The sequence below is a fragment of the Monodelphis domestica genome, chromosome 7 (genome assembly GCF_027887165.1).
Source record: "Monodelphis domestica isolate mMonDom1 chromosome 7, mMonDom1.pri, whole genome shotgun sequence".
NCBI classification, from domain to species: domain Eukaryota; kingdom Metazoa; phylum Chordata; class Mammalia; order Didelphimorphia; family Didelphidae; genus Monodelphis; species Monodelphis domestica.
Window position 1 is genome coordinate 29,643,604 of NC_077233.1, and position 13,286 is coordinate 29,656,889.

General features: G+C 39.3%; 1 protein-coding gene across 1 annotated transcript; it reads left to right on the top strand.

The window, feature by feature from the left end:
• Positions 1-750: 750 nt before the first annotated feature.
• On the top strand, positions 751-12,297 carry KBTBD8 (kelch repeat and BTB domain containing 8). Its single transcript, XM_007500055.3, has 4 exons — positions 751-865; positions 1,129-1,348; positions 6,249-7,351; positions 8,916-12,297. The coding sequence occupies exons 1-4, from the start codon at positions 850-852 to the stop codon at positions 9,377-9,379; spliced, it is 1,803 nt and encodes a 600-aa protein (XP_007500117.1). The 5' UTR covers positions 751-849; the 3' UTR covers positions 9,380-12,297.
• The last annotated feature ends 989 nt before the right edge of the window (positions 12,298-13,286 follow it).

Below are 13,286 nucleotides of genomic sequence, written 5' to 3' on the forward strand. Positions count from 1 at the left end.
TCAGTGCCAGACCCAAGTGGCATAGCAAAAGGTGGAACCCTCAGGTTGGGAGTATAGAAGATATGAATTCAGATCTGGCCTCAGGCACTTACTAGATATCTGTCCCAGAGCAGTTTCCTCAGTAAAATGGGGATAATAAACAGCACTAGCCTTCCAGAGCAGCTCACCTAACCAGTGTACTTCAGTTTCCTCCTCTGTAAAACCGGGATAATAGAGAAGAGGATAAAGGTGCAGCGCTGTGACTGCCTGTTTCCAGATGCCTCCCCATCTCTAGGCAGAGGGTCTCCCTTCCTCGTAAAGCTGTTGGAATCCCCAAAATTTAGGGAAGACAGGGGAAATCTTCATTTTTGTCCCTTGTGCTGGAAGCTAGGCTCCACCCCGACACCGCCGGAGCCTCAATCTCTCTGTCAGTACAAGTGACACTTGCCGAACCCCCCAAAAGGGCAGCTGGGGGAGGGAGTCAGAGGGGATCGTGTGGACCCCGCCGCGCAGAATCAGAAGAAAAGTGAGAAGCTCTGGGATTAGTCGGGGTAGTGGAAACACCCTAAGGCAGCCCGTCCCGGACAGGCCCCGTGACCATGCCACAGTTTATCCTCCAGCCTGAAGTGCCTCTGTCTTCCAGCGACCACGCGGGGCCAGGCTGGGCCACACTACATTTCCCGATGGGCTTTGCGACAGCATCTGGCCAATCGGTGGCCGATATGCTGGACTCAGGGGCGGGGCCTGGGCGTTGCTGCCTCCCATTGGTCGCGACGCCCGCCGACGAGCCGGAACCGGGGGGAGCAGGGGAAGCGAAATGACATTTCCTCTCTGCTCCACACTCCGCTCGAGCCGGGGCCCCTCCGAGACATGGCCGCGACGGGAGGTGGGTGCCGAGGCGGCCCGGGCACGCGGTGGGGCGGCTGGGGCGGTGGGTGGGGGGCCCGGGGTGGGCGTGGCGTCGGGCGTAGGCCTCCTCCTCTCGCTCTCTCTCTTCCCTCCTTCCCCCGCGGCGCCCGTGGGCCCCGACGGCGGCTGAAGCCAGCCCGGCCGCCCCGCGGGGGCCTCCGCCCCCATCTCGCTCTCGAGGGGGCCGCGCCGCGGGGGGCGGGACCTGCACTGGGGCTTGTGCCGCTCTCTTTCCCGCAGATGCGACCAAGTGTCCGCCGCAGCCGCCCAACGGCGCCCCACCCGCCCCACCCGTGGCCGCACCCGGGCCCGTGGACGCCGCCCACGCGTGCAGCATCCTCCAGCAGCTCAAGACCATGTACGACGAGGGCCAACTGACTGACATCGTCGTGGAGGTGGACCACGGCAAGACTTTCTCCTGCCACCGCAACGTGCTGGCGGCTATCAGTCCCTACTTCAGGTACCCACCTACGGGGGGAGGGGAGAGGTGCGCAAGCGGTTTCCCGGCCTCAGTTTACCCGCCGAGAAAGAACGGAGGGGCCCTGTTGTCCTTCTGGTTCTCTCTACGTTATTCTCAGTAACTTCATCTCTCTCGCCGCAGTTTACCTGCCTGTAAAGTGAGGGAGGGGTGCCTGGAAGTGTTCTGAGGGCCTTGCAGTTCTCTGTACATCATCTTAACTCGTTTCATTTTCCCGGCCTCAGTTTGCCCACCTGTAGAATGAAGGAAGTGTCTGGAGAAGCGCTGAGCTCCCTTTGAGCCCTGGGATCCCATTCTGCTGTAGGCCACACTCCTACCCTTCCTCCCTCCTTTCCTCCCCCCCCCCCCTTTTTTTAAAAAACCCTTACCTTCAGTCTTATAGTCAATGTCCTGTGTTGTTTCCTGCAGAAGAACGGTAAGGGTTAGGCAATAGGGGTTAAATGACTTGCCTAGGGTCACACAGCTAAGAAGTATCCGAGGCCACATTGGAACCCAGGATCTTCCATCTCTGGGCCTGCCTCTCAATTCACTGAGCCGACCAGCTGCCCCTTCTGTTTTCTTAATTCTCTCTTTATTTTAGTTCAATTCAGCAGGCATTTACTAATCACCTTCTATATACCAGGCATGGTTTGCACTAATAGCCCTTAGAAGCACTTAATGTTGTTTGATTCTAGAAAGGTTTCTTGCAGTTAGGAAAGTGCTTTCAATCCTTTCCACTGTCCCAGACTTTAGAGATAATGTTCAGAAACTTCATTTTATAGCTGAGGAAATTGAGGCTTAAAATAATGGCAGAATTGGCGCTAGAATTCTGGCAGGTTGATGTTAAGAGTTCAGGTGGACTCAGTGAATAGAGGAGGACAGCACAGCCTGCTGGTCAGGCATGTTTAATGGACAAGCAGTTATTAAGCTCCTATTGTGTGCTGAGGTCTGGGGATAGAAATGCAACAACAGCCCCTGCCCTCAAGGAGTTCACCTTCTGATGGAGGAGACAACATGCTTACAAGATACAGACACCATAAATGGGAAATAATCCCAGAGGGAAGCCATTAGCATGAAAGGTTTCTTGCAGTTAGAAAATGTGCTTTCAAGCCCTAACTGACAGTTGTGTGGAGGTGAGTGCTATAACCTAACAGTGCCTCCAGGGAGCTCTTGAAGTGGACCATCTGCATCCTTAGTGCTTCAGGAGTTCCCTGAATCTCTGAACTGCTGGGGGGGGGGGGGGGGGGAGGGAATAAGCATTTATATAGTGGCTTCAATGTGCCAAACATTGTGTTGAGACATTTATTGTCTTTATTTTACAGTTGTGGATACTGGGAGAAAGTGTGGTTGTGAATGTGCCCAGAATCACAACACTAGGAGGCTTCTGAGGCAGGGTTTGAACTTAGGTCTTCTCTAAGTTAACAGAATTCAGCATTCTGTTAATTATGCCACTTCTCTCCTTGCCAATAAAAAGAGAAAGAGAACAAGAGGATGGTGATCTTTAATTGTAGTTTTATGTGCTTTGCATGCTGCTTCCAAGTTTTTAATGCTCATGGAGTTCAGAACAATTTATAACTTTTTCATTGAAAATGTGTGCCTCAGATGATTAGTCTATATACATTCCTTAAATTTTTTTCAGCATTTTTTGAAACTTATATTCCAAAGATTTCAAAATTTCATTATGGAGATTTTATAACTTGCAAAAAAAATGTTAAACAAGCGAGTTCCTGGTTTTTCATTTAATTTGTTTTAGGTGCACATTTTTATGTTGATTTTTTTTTTAAGAAGTTGCTCTTTTACTAATCTAGAAGTTCCTGTTTTTGTGTGGGGGCAAGTCTGTAGTTTGCTTATTAAATAGTCTTTTCAAAAGCCTGGGACAAAGTAGCTCAAGACTAGATGATAAACAGACTGAAACATTAGGAATTAAGCTGAAGTCACTGAATGGGATAGAATTTGCAGATAGAAAGGATCAGAAGATTACAGAGAAGAAGCTTGAAAGAACTAGCCTTCTGATGTGCGTGGCACATAGTAGGTATTTTATGCTTCTTGACTGCCTTCAGAGACCTAACTCAACTCCCTTATTTACTGATTATGAGATTGAGGCTCAGGGGGCTTAATTGTTCAGTGTCATATCAGACTGGATTTGAACATAGGTTCTCTGCTTCTATAAGCAATGCTTTTTTCCACTGGCCCAGGCTTTAGAGATAATGTAGGTTAGAACCTCTATTTTATACTTGAGGAAATTGAGGCTTAAATTAATGGCAGAACTGAAACTGGAATTCAGACAGGGGTCCAGTGACTTGAGATATGACAATTTGCGATGGATAATGTTGGTTAGTTTGGAAATTGGCATTTTACTTAGATAAACTAGCCTTGTACTTCCAAAGAACCATAGAGTAGTAAAGATGCGAGTCTAGCTATAGAAATTAAATGTCTTACCCATCATTACTATTGAACAGTAGAAACCCTAGAACCTGGAAATGTGAAAAGTTGGCTTTTGTATGTATGAGTTTAAATGATAGTCTAATATTTAAATGAATTTGAAGATTGAGCAAGAAAATTAATTTAAAGATTTATATCATAAGATTTTTTTTTTAAATACTCAAGAGGTAAGTTGGTGTTATTTCAAGCCTAAGATATGTGATTTAAAAGGAAGTAACTGAAGACAAAATTTAGGGAATTAATTGCCTATTGGATTCCTAGTAGAAGTTTGAATATATATATGACATATGTGGTGGATGTTTCTTTTCATATGGTATATGGAAATTCATGCAATATACTTTTTTATGCCTTGTTTTACTAGTAAGTGATATTCAGGAACAGAAGAGTTCTGGCTGGCGATGTTGTTTTGTAGCTATATTGACATTTCTTAATTGCCGCAGGTTGTATGGTGGTGGCTACCCAAATGAGTAAGCAGTTTCATTGCCTGTGGCTTAGTTAAGGCTCTCTTATCTGAAGTAAGTTGTACTAAAGGGCCAGGCCTTTTTTCTACCCACAGGTACCCTCTTCCCTCCAAATCCTATCCAAGTTAGTAGTAGTTCTCATTATGAGGGTATTTGATAATGTTTTTCATAGATAGTTAATACTCTCCATTGCTTGGTGCTTTTCTTTTTATATGCTTTCTCTATCTGTTAGGCACTTATAGCTCTTAGAATCAAGGAAAAACCAAACAGCTTCCACCCCTGGATATATAGGAATACTTTTTCTGGCTTTTATTAAGAAGCCATAAAAATCTATGTAATAAAACAAAAAAGTTATATAAATTAAAAATAAATATTTAGTGCTCTAATATAGAGTAGCATTCTTGTACCCAATTCCTCCATAGTAATTTGTTACAAAACATATTTTAAAATTTCTAATTGTTCCAAGGAATTTTATAGAATTTGTAAATATCCATTCTATTAAAAAGAATGGAAATCTTGCCTTTCAAAGATGTTACTTTTGATGCCGCTTAGGACTTTTTCTTCTTTCCCTCAAAAAAAAAAGGTACTCCGTTTTTATGATATGTACACACACACACACACACACACACACACACACACACACACACACACAGTACCTAGAAATTTTTAAAGTTCTTTCCTGATACTATTATTAAATAAAATCTCCTTTAAACTTTAGTCTCCTTAGTCTTAGGAGTATACCTAGAAAGAGAAAGCTGTAAACAAATAGATGATTTGTATTTAAGAAAACCAGCATCTGACTATATTAATTCCCTAGACAAGAATATTTTGGTAATTCTTTAATCTTATTTTTAGGAAAATACACAACCATCCTCTATTATACATAAAAATTATGTATTTAAAAAACTTATCACTCTCAAAAGGCTCAAGTATTTGTTAAACTTGCCTTAAAAGTGTGAAGTATTGAATTATTACTACAATAATATATATTTTATTTCCAGATTTTTCTTTTTAGGAGAAATTTATGGGAAATATGACTAGAGAAAAATAATTTTGCAATTTTAAAGCAGATTTCAAAATATCCAAGTGGGATTGAAATAATCAGATGATTTTTACTTATTATAGAGAACAATTAATTATGGGATATTTAATTTTAGGAATTAGGATGTAACTAAAATGTGCTTTTGAAGGACTTTGGTTCTTTTTTAGCCAGTGAACATTCATTTGAATATATCTCATAATCCTACTTAATTTTTTTATTATATAATTTGACATCTATCCTGCAGATTATATACCTATGGAAATATATAATCATTTTCAGGTATATTGTAAGTAGCTAAAATTTTTATGAAATTAAATTACTGCTGAATCAAAAAGTTGATGGAATTGGATATAGATCACTTTGGTTACAGTGTAGCATGAAATATATATATTTCTATTTATGTAGCCTGATATAAATAAATGTATATTTACATATCTGTTCATTTTCTTATCACACTAATGTATTTTAAATGTAGTCCTGATGCCTGCCAGTAATGCTTTGCACATAGGTACACAATAAGTGTATGCTCATACATTTATGTGTGGCATAGTTGGGATCAAATAAGCTCCCCAAATTTGGAATTTACTGGTATGTGGAAATGGTAATGTTTTTCACTCTCTTCTCACAATTGTGCTCTCTTTAAGACTACCACCCCTGAAGAGGAGGCCACTTGTAAAATAGGCAGCCTTGGAAGAATTCCTTCCATTTGGGATTGGCTCCAGGAGGCGGGGTCGCTTCCTTTTTCTTAGTGCCAGTTCCCAGGTCCCTTGGTATTCTGAATATGAGAACATGACTTTTGAGGATTAGAACTCTTTCTGTCCTTCTTTTAGAATTTTAAGAAAGTACCTTAGGAATTGTTCAAATGTATATGTAATTTCTTTGCTTTCTACTTCTCTGCTTATTTACAGTGACATTGTACAGATGCCATCCTAACTGTGTTTTTTTCCCCTCTTATTAGATCAATGTTCACTAGCGGCCTTACTGAGAGTACCCAGAAAGAAGTGCGTATAGTAGGTGTTGAAGCTGAGTCAATGAATTTAGTATTGAACTATGCATATACCTCCAGAGTCGTACTCACCGAGGCCAATGTCCAAGCTTTGTTCACTGCGGCAAGCATCTTCCAGATCCCTTCCATACAGGACCAGTGTGCTAATTATATGATAAGTCATCTGGATCCACAAAACTCTATTGGGGTTTTCATCTTTGCAGATCACTATGGTCATCAGGAGCTAAAAGACCGATCACAAGAGTATATTCGTAAAAAGTTTCTGTGTGTCACCAAAGAACAAGAGTTTCTCCATTTAAGGAAAGACCAACTCATCAGTATACTGGACAGTGATGACTTAAATGTTGACAAAGAAGAGCACGTTTACGACAGTATCATCAGGTGGTTTGAACATGAACGAGAGAGAAGAGAAGCACACCTTCCAGAAATATTTGCCAAGTGCATCCGTATGCCTCTGATGGAAGATACCTTTGTTGAGAAAATTCCCCCCATGTTTGCAGAGGCCATCGTCCAGAAGGGGCCGTGTAGTGCCAATGGCTACACGCAGAGGCTTGGGATGACTGCATCGGAAATGATCATATGTTTTGATGCTGCCCACAAACACTCAGGAAAGAAGCAAACAGTGCCTTGTCTCGATATAGTCACAGGGAGAGTGTTTAAACTATGCAAACCACCCAATGACCTGAGAGAGGTGGGAATTCTTGTGTCCCCAGATAATGACATTTACATCGCAGGAGGCTATAGGCCAAGCAGCAGTGAAGTTTCCATTGACCACAAGGCAGAGAGTGACTTCTGGATGTATGATCATGCTACAAATAGATGGCTACCCAAAGCTCCTTTACTCCGAGCCAGAATAGGCTGCAAGCTGGTTCATTGCTGTGGGAAACTTTATGCAATAGGTGGGCGCGTTTATGAAGGCGATGGGAGGAACCCCCTAAAATCTGTGGAGTGTTATGACGGCAGAGATAACTGTTGGACAGCTGTTAGCCCAATGCCTGTAGCAATGGAGTTCCACAGTGCTGTGGAGTATAAAGAAAACATCTATGTTTTACAGGGTAGGTGTTTGAGTGATTGCCCAATTTTAGATAGAGGAATGTGCCTCTTAGGCCCAAACAGTATTCTTCCTGCTCAGGGAAGAGTTATTTGGATTCATCATAAAACACTGATTACAACAATTCCTTTTTAAAAGTTCAATGAAAAAAACAGGTACATTTTTAATAAGTTGTCAGTCTGTTGTCTAGCACTTCTTTCACCTGGAATAATCACTGTTTTAAAAACATGTTCCATAATGTGTAATAGAATATAACCGAATACCATATAAAAATATTCCTGGGACATATTGAAATAAGCACTGTTAGCACGCTAACAGCTATTTTCACCCACTTGATTAAATTCTCACCCATAATCAAAACAAGCTTTGGCTTGTATTTATGAATGTGTTTTATAACACTTATAAAAAATAAAAAAGGATAACTGAATTTATTCCTTTGTAATTTACTTGATAACATATTTTTAAAATAGCATAAACTAATAGTCATGTGATCCAACAATTCCCAAAGGTTATGAAAATTAAGTCATCTTAATTTCCAAGTACTACAGAATGGTTATGGGACTGTTAGTAAAAGTTGATTGTTCAGTTTACTTATGAGATACAGCATATGTTATAAATATCAGTTTAATTGCCTTTTTTTTTTTTGCAAACCTTTACCAGATAAATTCAGATTGGTACTTCCACATTGACAATTGATCTGTTCAGCTTTCAGTAATGCCCCTTATTTTGCTGGGGTAGAAACTAGCCAGTCTTACTATCTGTATCAGCTTTATCTATTTTAGTGAAGAAATATCTCTTTATTTTCCCATTTTTGGTTTTAAATGATTTTAGCAGAGTAGAATTGTCAGTCTCCTTTGCCCAAGAGCACTTTTTTAACAACCTGTGGCTACTATTCTATATATTATTATGTTTTTTTTTAAGTCGAAAAAAGTTCTGCTGTTATAATACATGCTGAATTTTATTTATAATAAAACTATTTCTGTATGTTGGCTAATGCCCTATACTAATAGTGCTGTTTTGAGTTGGCTAAATGAGTTTCTTACAGTCGGCATTCTTGTATTGTCAGCAGCTCTCTAATTTTTGTCCAAGTGACACTGTTGTTTATGTGGGAAACAGGAATTATTTCTCACACTTAAATATCTCAGTCCCCGCTACAAGAAATTTCTATCTAAAATCCCAAACCTCCTACCAAAATGATAGCTTGGCACATAAATTGTGGAATCTGAAGAGATTCAGGAGGGAAAGTGTTATATATTCCTGACCCTTTTAACTTTCCCTTGAAGGGGATGCCAGAATACTAGGAATGTGATCTTATAGCAGAACTCGGCTACAATGAAACAATTCTCATGCCCTGTGTAGTTTGTCATATAGAAGTTTAACCTTGTTGTCTGAATAGTTTGAGTCATCTTGTGAAAATGTATGTTGCAAGGGAATTTACAACCTTGAAATGATTCTATGTTGACTTTTGAAGATTATGAAATAATTAGTTTTCCAAGTATTTCATCTTCATTGTAAGACAACTCCAATGACCAAAGCATAAAAATGTATGTATTCTTTTTGCTTTTTAGGAGAATCTTTCCTCTGCTATGATCCTCAGAAAGACTACTGGGGCTTTTTAACACCTATGACTGTGCCTAGAACCCAGGGCTTAGCAGCTGTATATAATGACTCTATCTACTACATAGCTGGAACCTGTGGAAATCATCAGCGTATGTTTACCGTGGAGGCCTATGATATTGAGCTAAACAAATGGACTTGCAAGAAAGATTTTCCATGTGATCAGTCCATAAATCCATATCTTAAACTTGTACTTCTCAATAATAAACTCCACTTGTTTGTTAGAGCAACTCAAGTAACTGTTGAAGAGCATGTCTTCAGGACCAGCAGAAAAAATTCACTTTACCAATATGATGAGAGTACTGACCAATGGAAGAAAGTATATGAGACTCCAGATCGTCTCTGGGATCTCGGTCGTCATTTCGAATGTGCCGTTGCTAAACTGTATCCCCAGTGTCTTCAGAAAGTACTTTAATGGGTAATAGGCCTTAGTATTTGAGTAGCAACTAAAACTTGAGGTGACATGTCTTACAATAAAACAAAGACATTCTGTCAGTATTTAATGTAAGCTGAAAGAGTTGTGTACGTCATGGGGATGGGTGCTCTTAAAGATTGCGATGTGGGGAGGGATTTGCTCTCATTCTTGTGATGTTTTCAGTTCAGCAAGGGGACGGTGACAAAGTGCAATTATCAGCATTTTTTCTGATATAAATTTAATCATGTCATTCTAGAGGGTTTCTGTGATTAAAAGCAACTAAGATGTCAGAAGAACCAAGACAACTATGCACTACTGCAGAGGCTTGGCTAGCATTACTGGATTTGGATGTCCAAACTGGTTTGAAGTGACTTTCTTTTAAATACGGGTAAAAATTTGAGGCAATATCACTAGGTCTTTACTTTAGCTGTGACTTAACCAACATAGAGGAACACTACAGTAGGTCCTGATTCTTAATATTTATACATTTTTATGTATGCTATTTCAACTGTACTGAGATGTTTGTTATATATTCAGCTGTTACAATAAGTTTTGAGAAAATATTAATCTCAGAAAAAAAAGGTGTTTGGGGTACTTGTTTGACATTTCCTATGTGGCTTTAAGTCATCCTAATGATATAAATTAGCAATTTTCTGGCAACAAAATGTTTTCAAGTGCTAACACTTGTCATGTGTGTGTGGGGGGGGCAGATAATCTGGTTAAGGGCTTTTAAACCCAAAGGCGGCTGGTGCTAGTATATGTCCATTCTCGTGTGGCCAGGTACTGTTATCTTGCCTGACTGTGCTTGTCTTCAAAGGTGTGTGCTGGTTTTATGACCAGAGTATATCATCCGTAGACTTCTTTTGAGTTTGAGTGGGATTCTGCATTTAAAGTGGTAGCAGAATACGGCCATTTGTTAATTTCAGTTTCTCTCATTCTTGTTTTTGGAAAATTGAGAGCTTTATAGTTTTGGTTTTTGCATGAAGTTATTTCCAAAACTGGTTAGTAGATTTGGCAGTTGGCTTGTCCTTCCTCTTCCATTTCTATTCATCCTAACACTGTTGTGTCTGTTCTCCACAGAAGATAATGTGAGAATTGGCATTATTTCTGAGGTTTTTTTTTTTAAACCAAGAGACTTGGTGAACTTAAAATTTTTAACTTGAGGGTTTTTTTGTTTTTTATATTTAACATCAGATTTATAAAAACTAGAACCCTTTCCTAGGGGTTAGCCTCTGTTTAGTTGAAGGGGTTTCAAAAGGGGAAAAAAAGGGTGATAAATTTGATATCTTGTTTTTTAAATCAGTCGTAACATAACTGCATCTTTTGATTCCGTGTCATTCTTCATCATATTTTGATGAATTTCTAGCACTAATCTAAGTACCTTCAAGTGAAGAACAATTCATTTGTAATATTTAAATAAGGCAGATATTTGGATCAGTAACTTATTTTTTTATAGTTCTTTGACTAGGTGACAATAGGAGTTAAGTATATTCCAGAATCTGTCCTTATCACAAAAGCAATTTTTATCTTTAAAGAAAAAAAGCTGACATAGTTCTTATTTAAATATTGCACAAATTTTAACGTGATACTGTGAAACAAAAACGTTTTAAACATTGCCTCCTTGCATCACATACCTCATTTTTCCAGAAACTTACCAAACTGCTTCTTGGAGAGATGTGTAAGTAGTGAGAATTTTCTGAAGCAGATTTTAATGTGGATGGCATTAATAATAAGAGTTACAATTTAGAGTGAAGTCCTAGAAAGCCAGACCTGGGCTTTCTTGGTATTGGTTACAATGCTGTTTTGTCGCTAATCATTTTTTTTTAAGTACAATTCAGTCAATAAAAATGTTCATTTCCCTCTCCTCTCCCCAATTTTTCTTAATCTCTTTGTAAACTATATAGTTTTGTGTAAGGCTCTATCTGCAAGCTTCTTGAAGCACCCTTTCTTCCTTTAAATGTTGCATTAGTTTGTAAAAACTATCCTGCAAAAACTGATGTTAGTTTTTTGTTTTAAAAGCTTGGTTGACTATTTAGATTTCCTGCTGCTTTTTGACAATCTGTATTTATTTAGTAGAACAAAATTTTCAGCATATTACTTGAAAACATGACCTAGAAAATTTGATTTAGCAATTGACTGATCATATGATTGTATAGGAGTACAACATGCTGTAGTTGATTCTACAGTGAGTTTATTTTGTTGATCTGCACTAAAGTACAACTTCTGTTGTTGTCATTATTGTTTTATCCATTTATGCTGAGGGTATGCTCCAAGAAGATAGTGTATTCAAAAGCTAAAGCCTGTAACTTGCCATGGGAATGAAATCTGTTAAATCTTCGGTGTGCATAATTCTTTGTCTAAACAATAATCTAGTGGACACCTTTCGCCACTTTCAAATGCTTTCAAAAGAAGGCCTTAAAGTTGGTTTGATGTTGGGGTTTTGCTCTCCAGTTAGAATTTTCAGGTAAATTTTCAATTTGGGGAGAAAATTGGTAAAAGGTACCACAAGCACTATAGGATTAAAAGTTAGGGCCGTATTGAAAGATTATTTATATAGCATCTTCCGATATATTTAGAAAATGTGAACTAACTTTACAGGAAAGTAAAGTTGAAATTGATTTTCCATCTTCATTTGTTACGGTACACAGCTGATGTTAGATTAAGTCTCAAACCGATTGCAGTGGTGCACGAGACAAGGTGGATGTGGTCTGTAAAGGCATCAAATTCACTAAGGCAGTTTAAAATGGCAGCGTTCAATGTTCAGTGCTCAGGTATGTAGTGAGAAGTACTGTAGTCCGGGTGGGGGGGTGGGGGGAAAACGTGTGGAATTTTTAAACATTTTGCCATAATTGCACAATTTTGCATTTTTACTTGATGTCATTTAAGTTTCTTATAATAAAACCTATTCTTGTTGAAAACATGATTGGCTTAAAAATTTCTAATGTCTTTAACCTCACTGATCCATTAATAATCATTTCTTATATTTGCTTTTTTCCGTGAAATATTTTAATATATGGTATGTTAAGCAGAAAACTAAAACAGATCACTGCAGTGAAACTAATTGTTCTTTAAAAAATAACTCTGTTGATTATATAATATTTTGACCATTGTGATGTCAGTAATTCACATCAGGGATCTTAGATTTCATTTAGTATTGTAAACCTCAAAATTCCTTAGACTTATAAATGTTGGAAATTTCACCATTGGGATATTTCATACTTGGAAAATTTCTTACTGATAGTCTATTGGAATGGGAACCCCATTGGCATGGAAGGTTCCTTCTCTTCCTTTCTTAAGATTACTTTAGGACAGAAACCTTTTGCTGAACAATGGAAAGGACTTTGACCTATGCTTAAGCATAGAACAGGAATTTCTTTGAGTCATGATTGATTTTAGAATTGATACAATGGAGATACTTGGAATCAATCTCCACCCTATTCAGTCCTAACAGGATTGAGTAAGGGCTGCAGCCTAGATCAAAATTTAATTATTTGAATCTCTACCCTACTCAGGTTAACAGGATTTAGAAAGGGCTGTAGCAAAGGAGCAAAGATTTAATCATTTGAAAATATGACTTTCAACAGACATGTGCAAAGCCTCTGGGCGGTCCTGGGTTAAGCTAGAGCCTCCATTGGCACAGGGAAATTGATGGACAGTGATTGGTAGATGGGAGAACTGAGGGGAGGCAACTTGGATGGTTTCCTTAAAGATCAGGGGGGTCTGAAGACTCGGGGGGGTGGTTGAGGAGTTGATCGGAGTGGTGGCAGTGTACTCTGAGAAGCTTGCTCTGAAGGAAGCTGAAGGTGGGGGCCTCTGAGACTGTTTCTCCATTTTGGTCACGTGAGTAATAGGGACTGATCTCCTTTCTTTGCCCCAGCTATCTAAGGGCTTGGGCCTTTTGGCCCAG

Excerpts from the sequence above, each read along its gene's own strand:
- KBTBD8 (XM_007500055.3), top strand. Across the intron at positions 1,349-6,248 it reads GCTATCAGTCCCTACTTCAG|ATCAATGTTCACTAGCGGCC; the intron begins GTACCCACCTAC and ends CCCTCTTATTAG. Across the intron at positions 7,352-8,915 it reads AAACATCTATGTTTTACAGG|GAGAATCTTTCCTCTGCTAT; the intron begins GTAGGTGTTTGA and ends TTTGCTTTTTAG.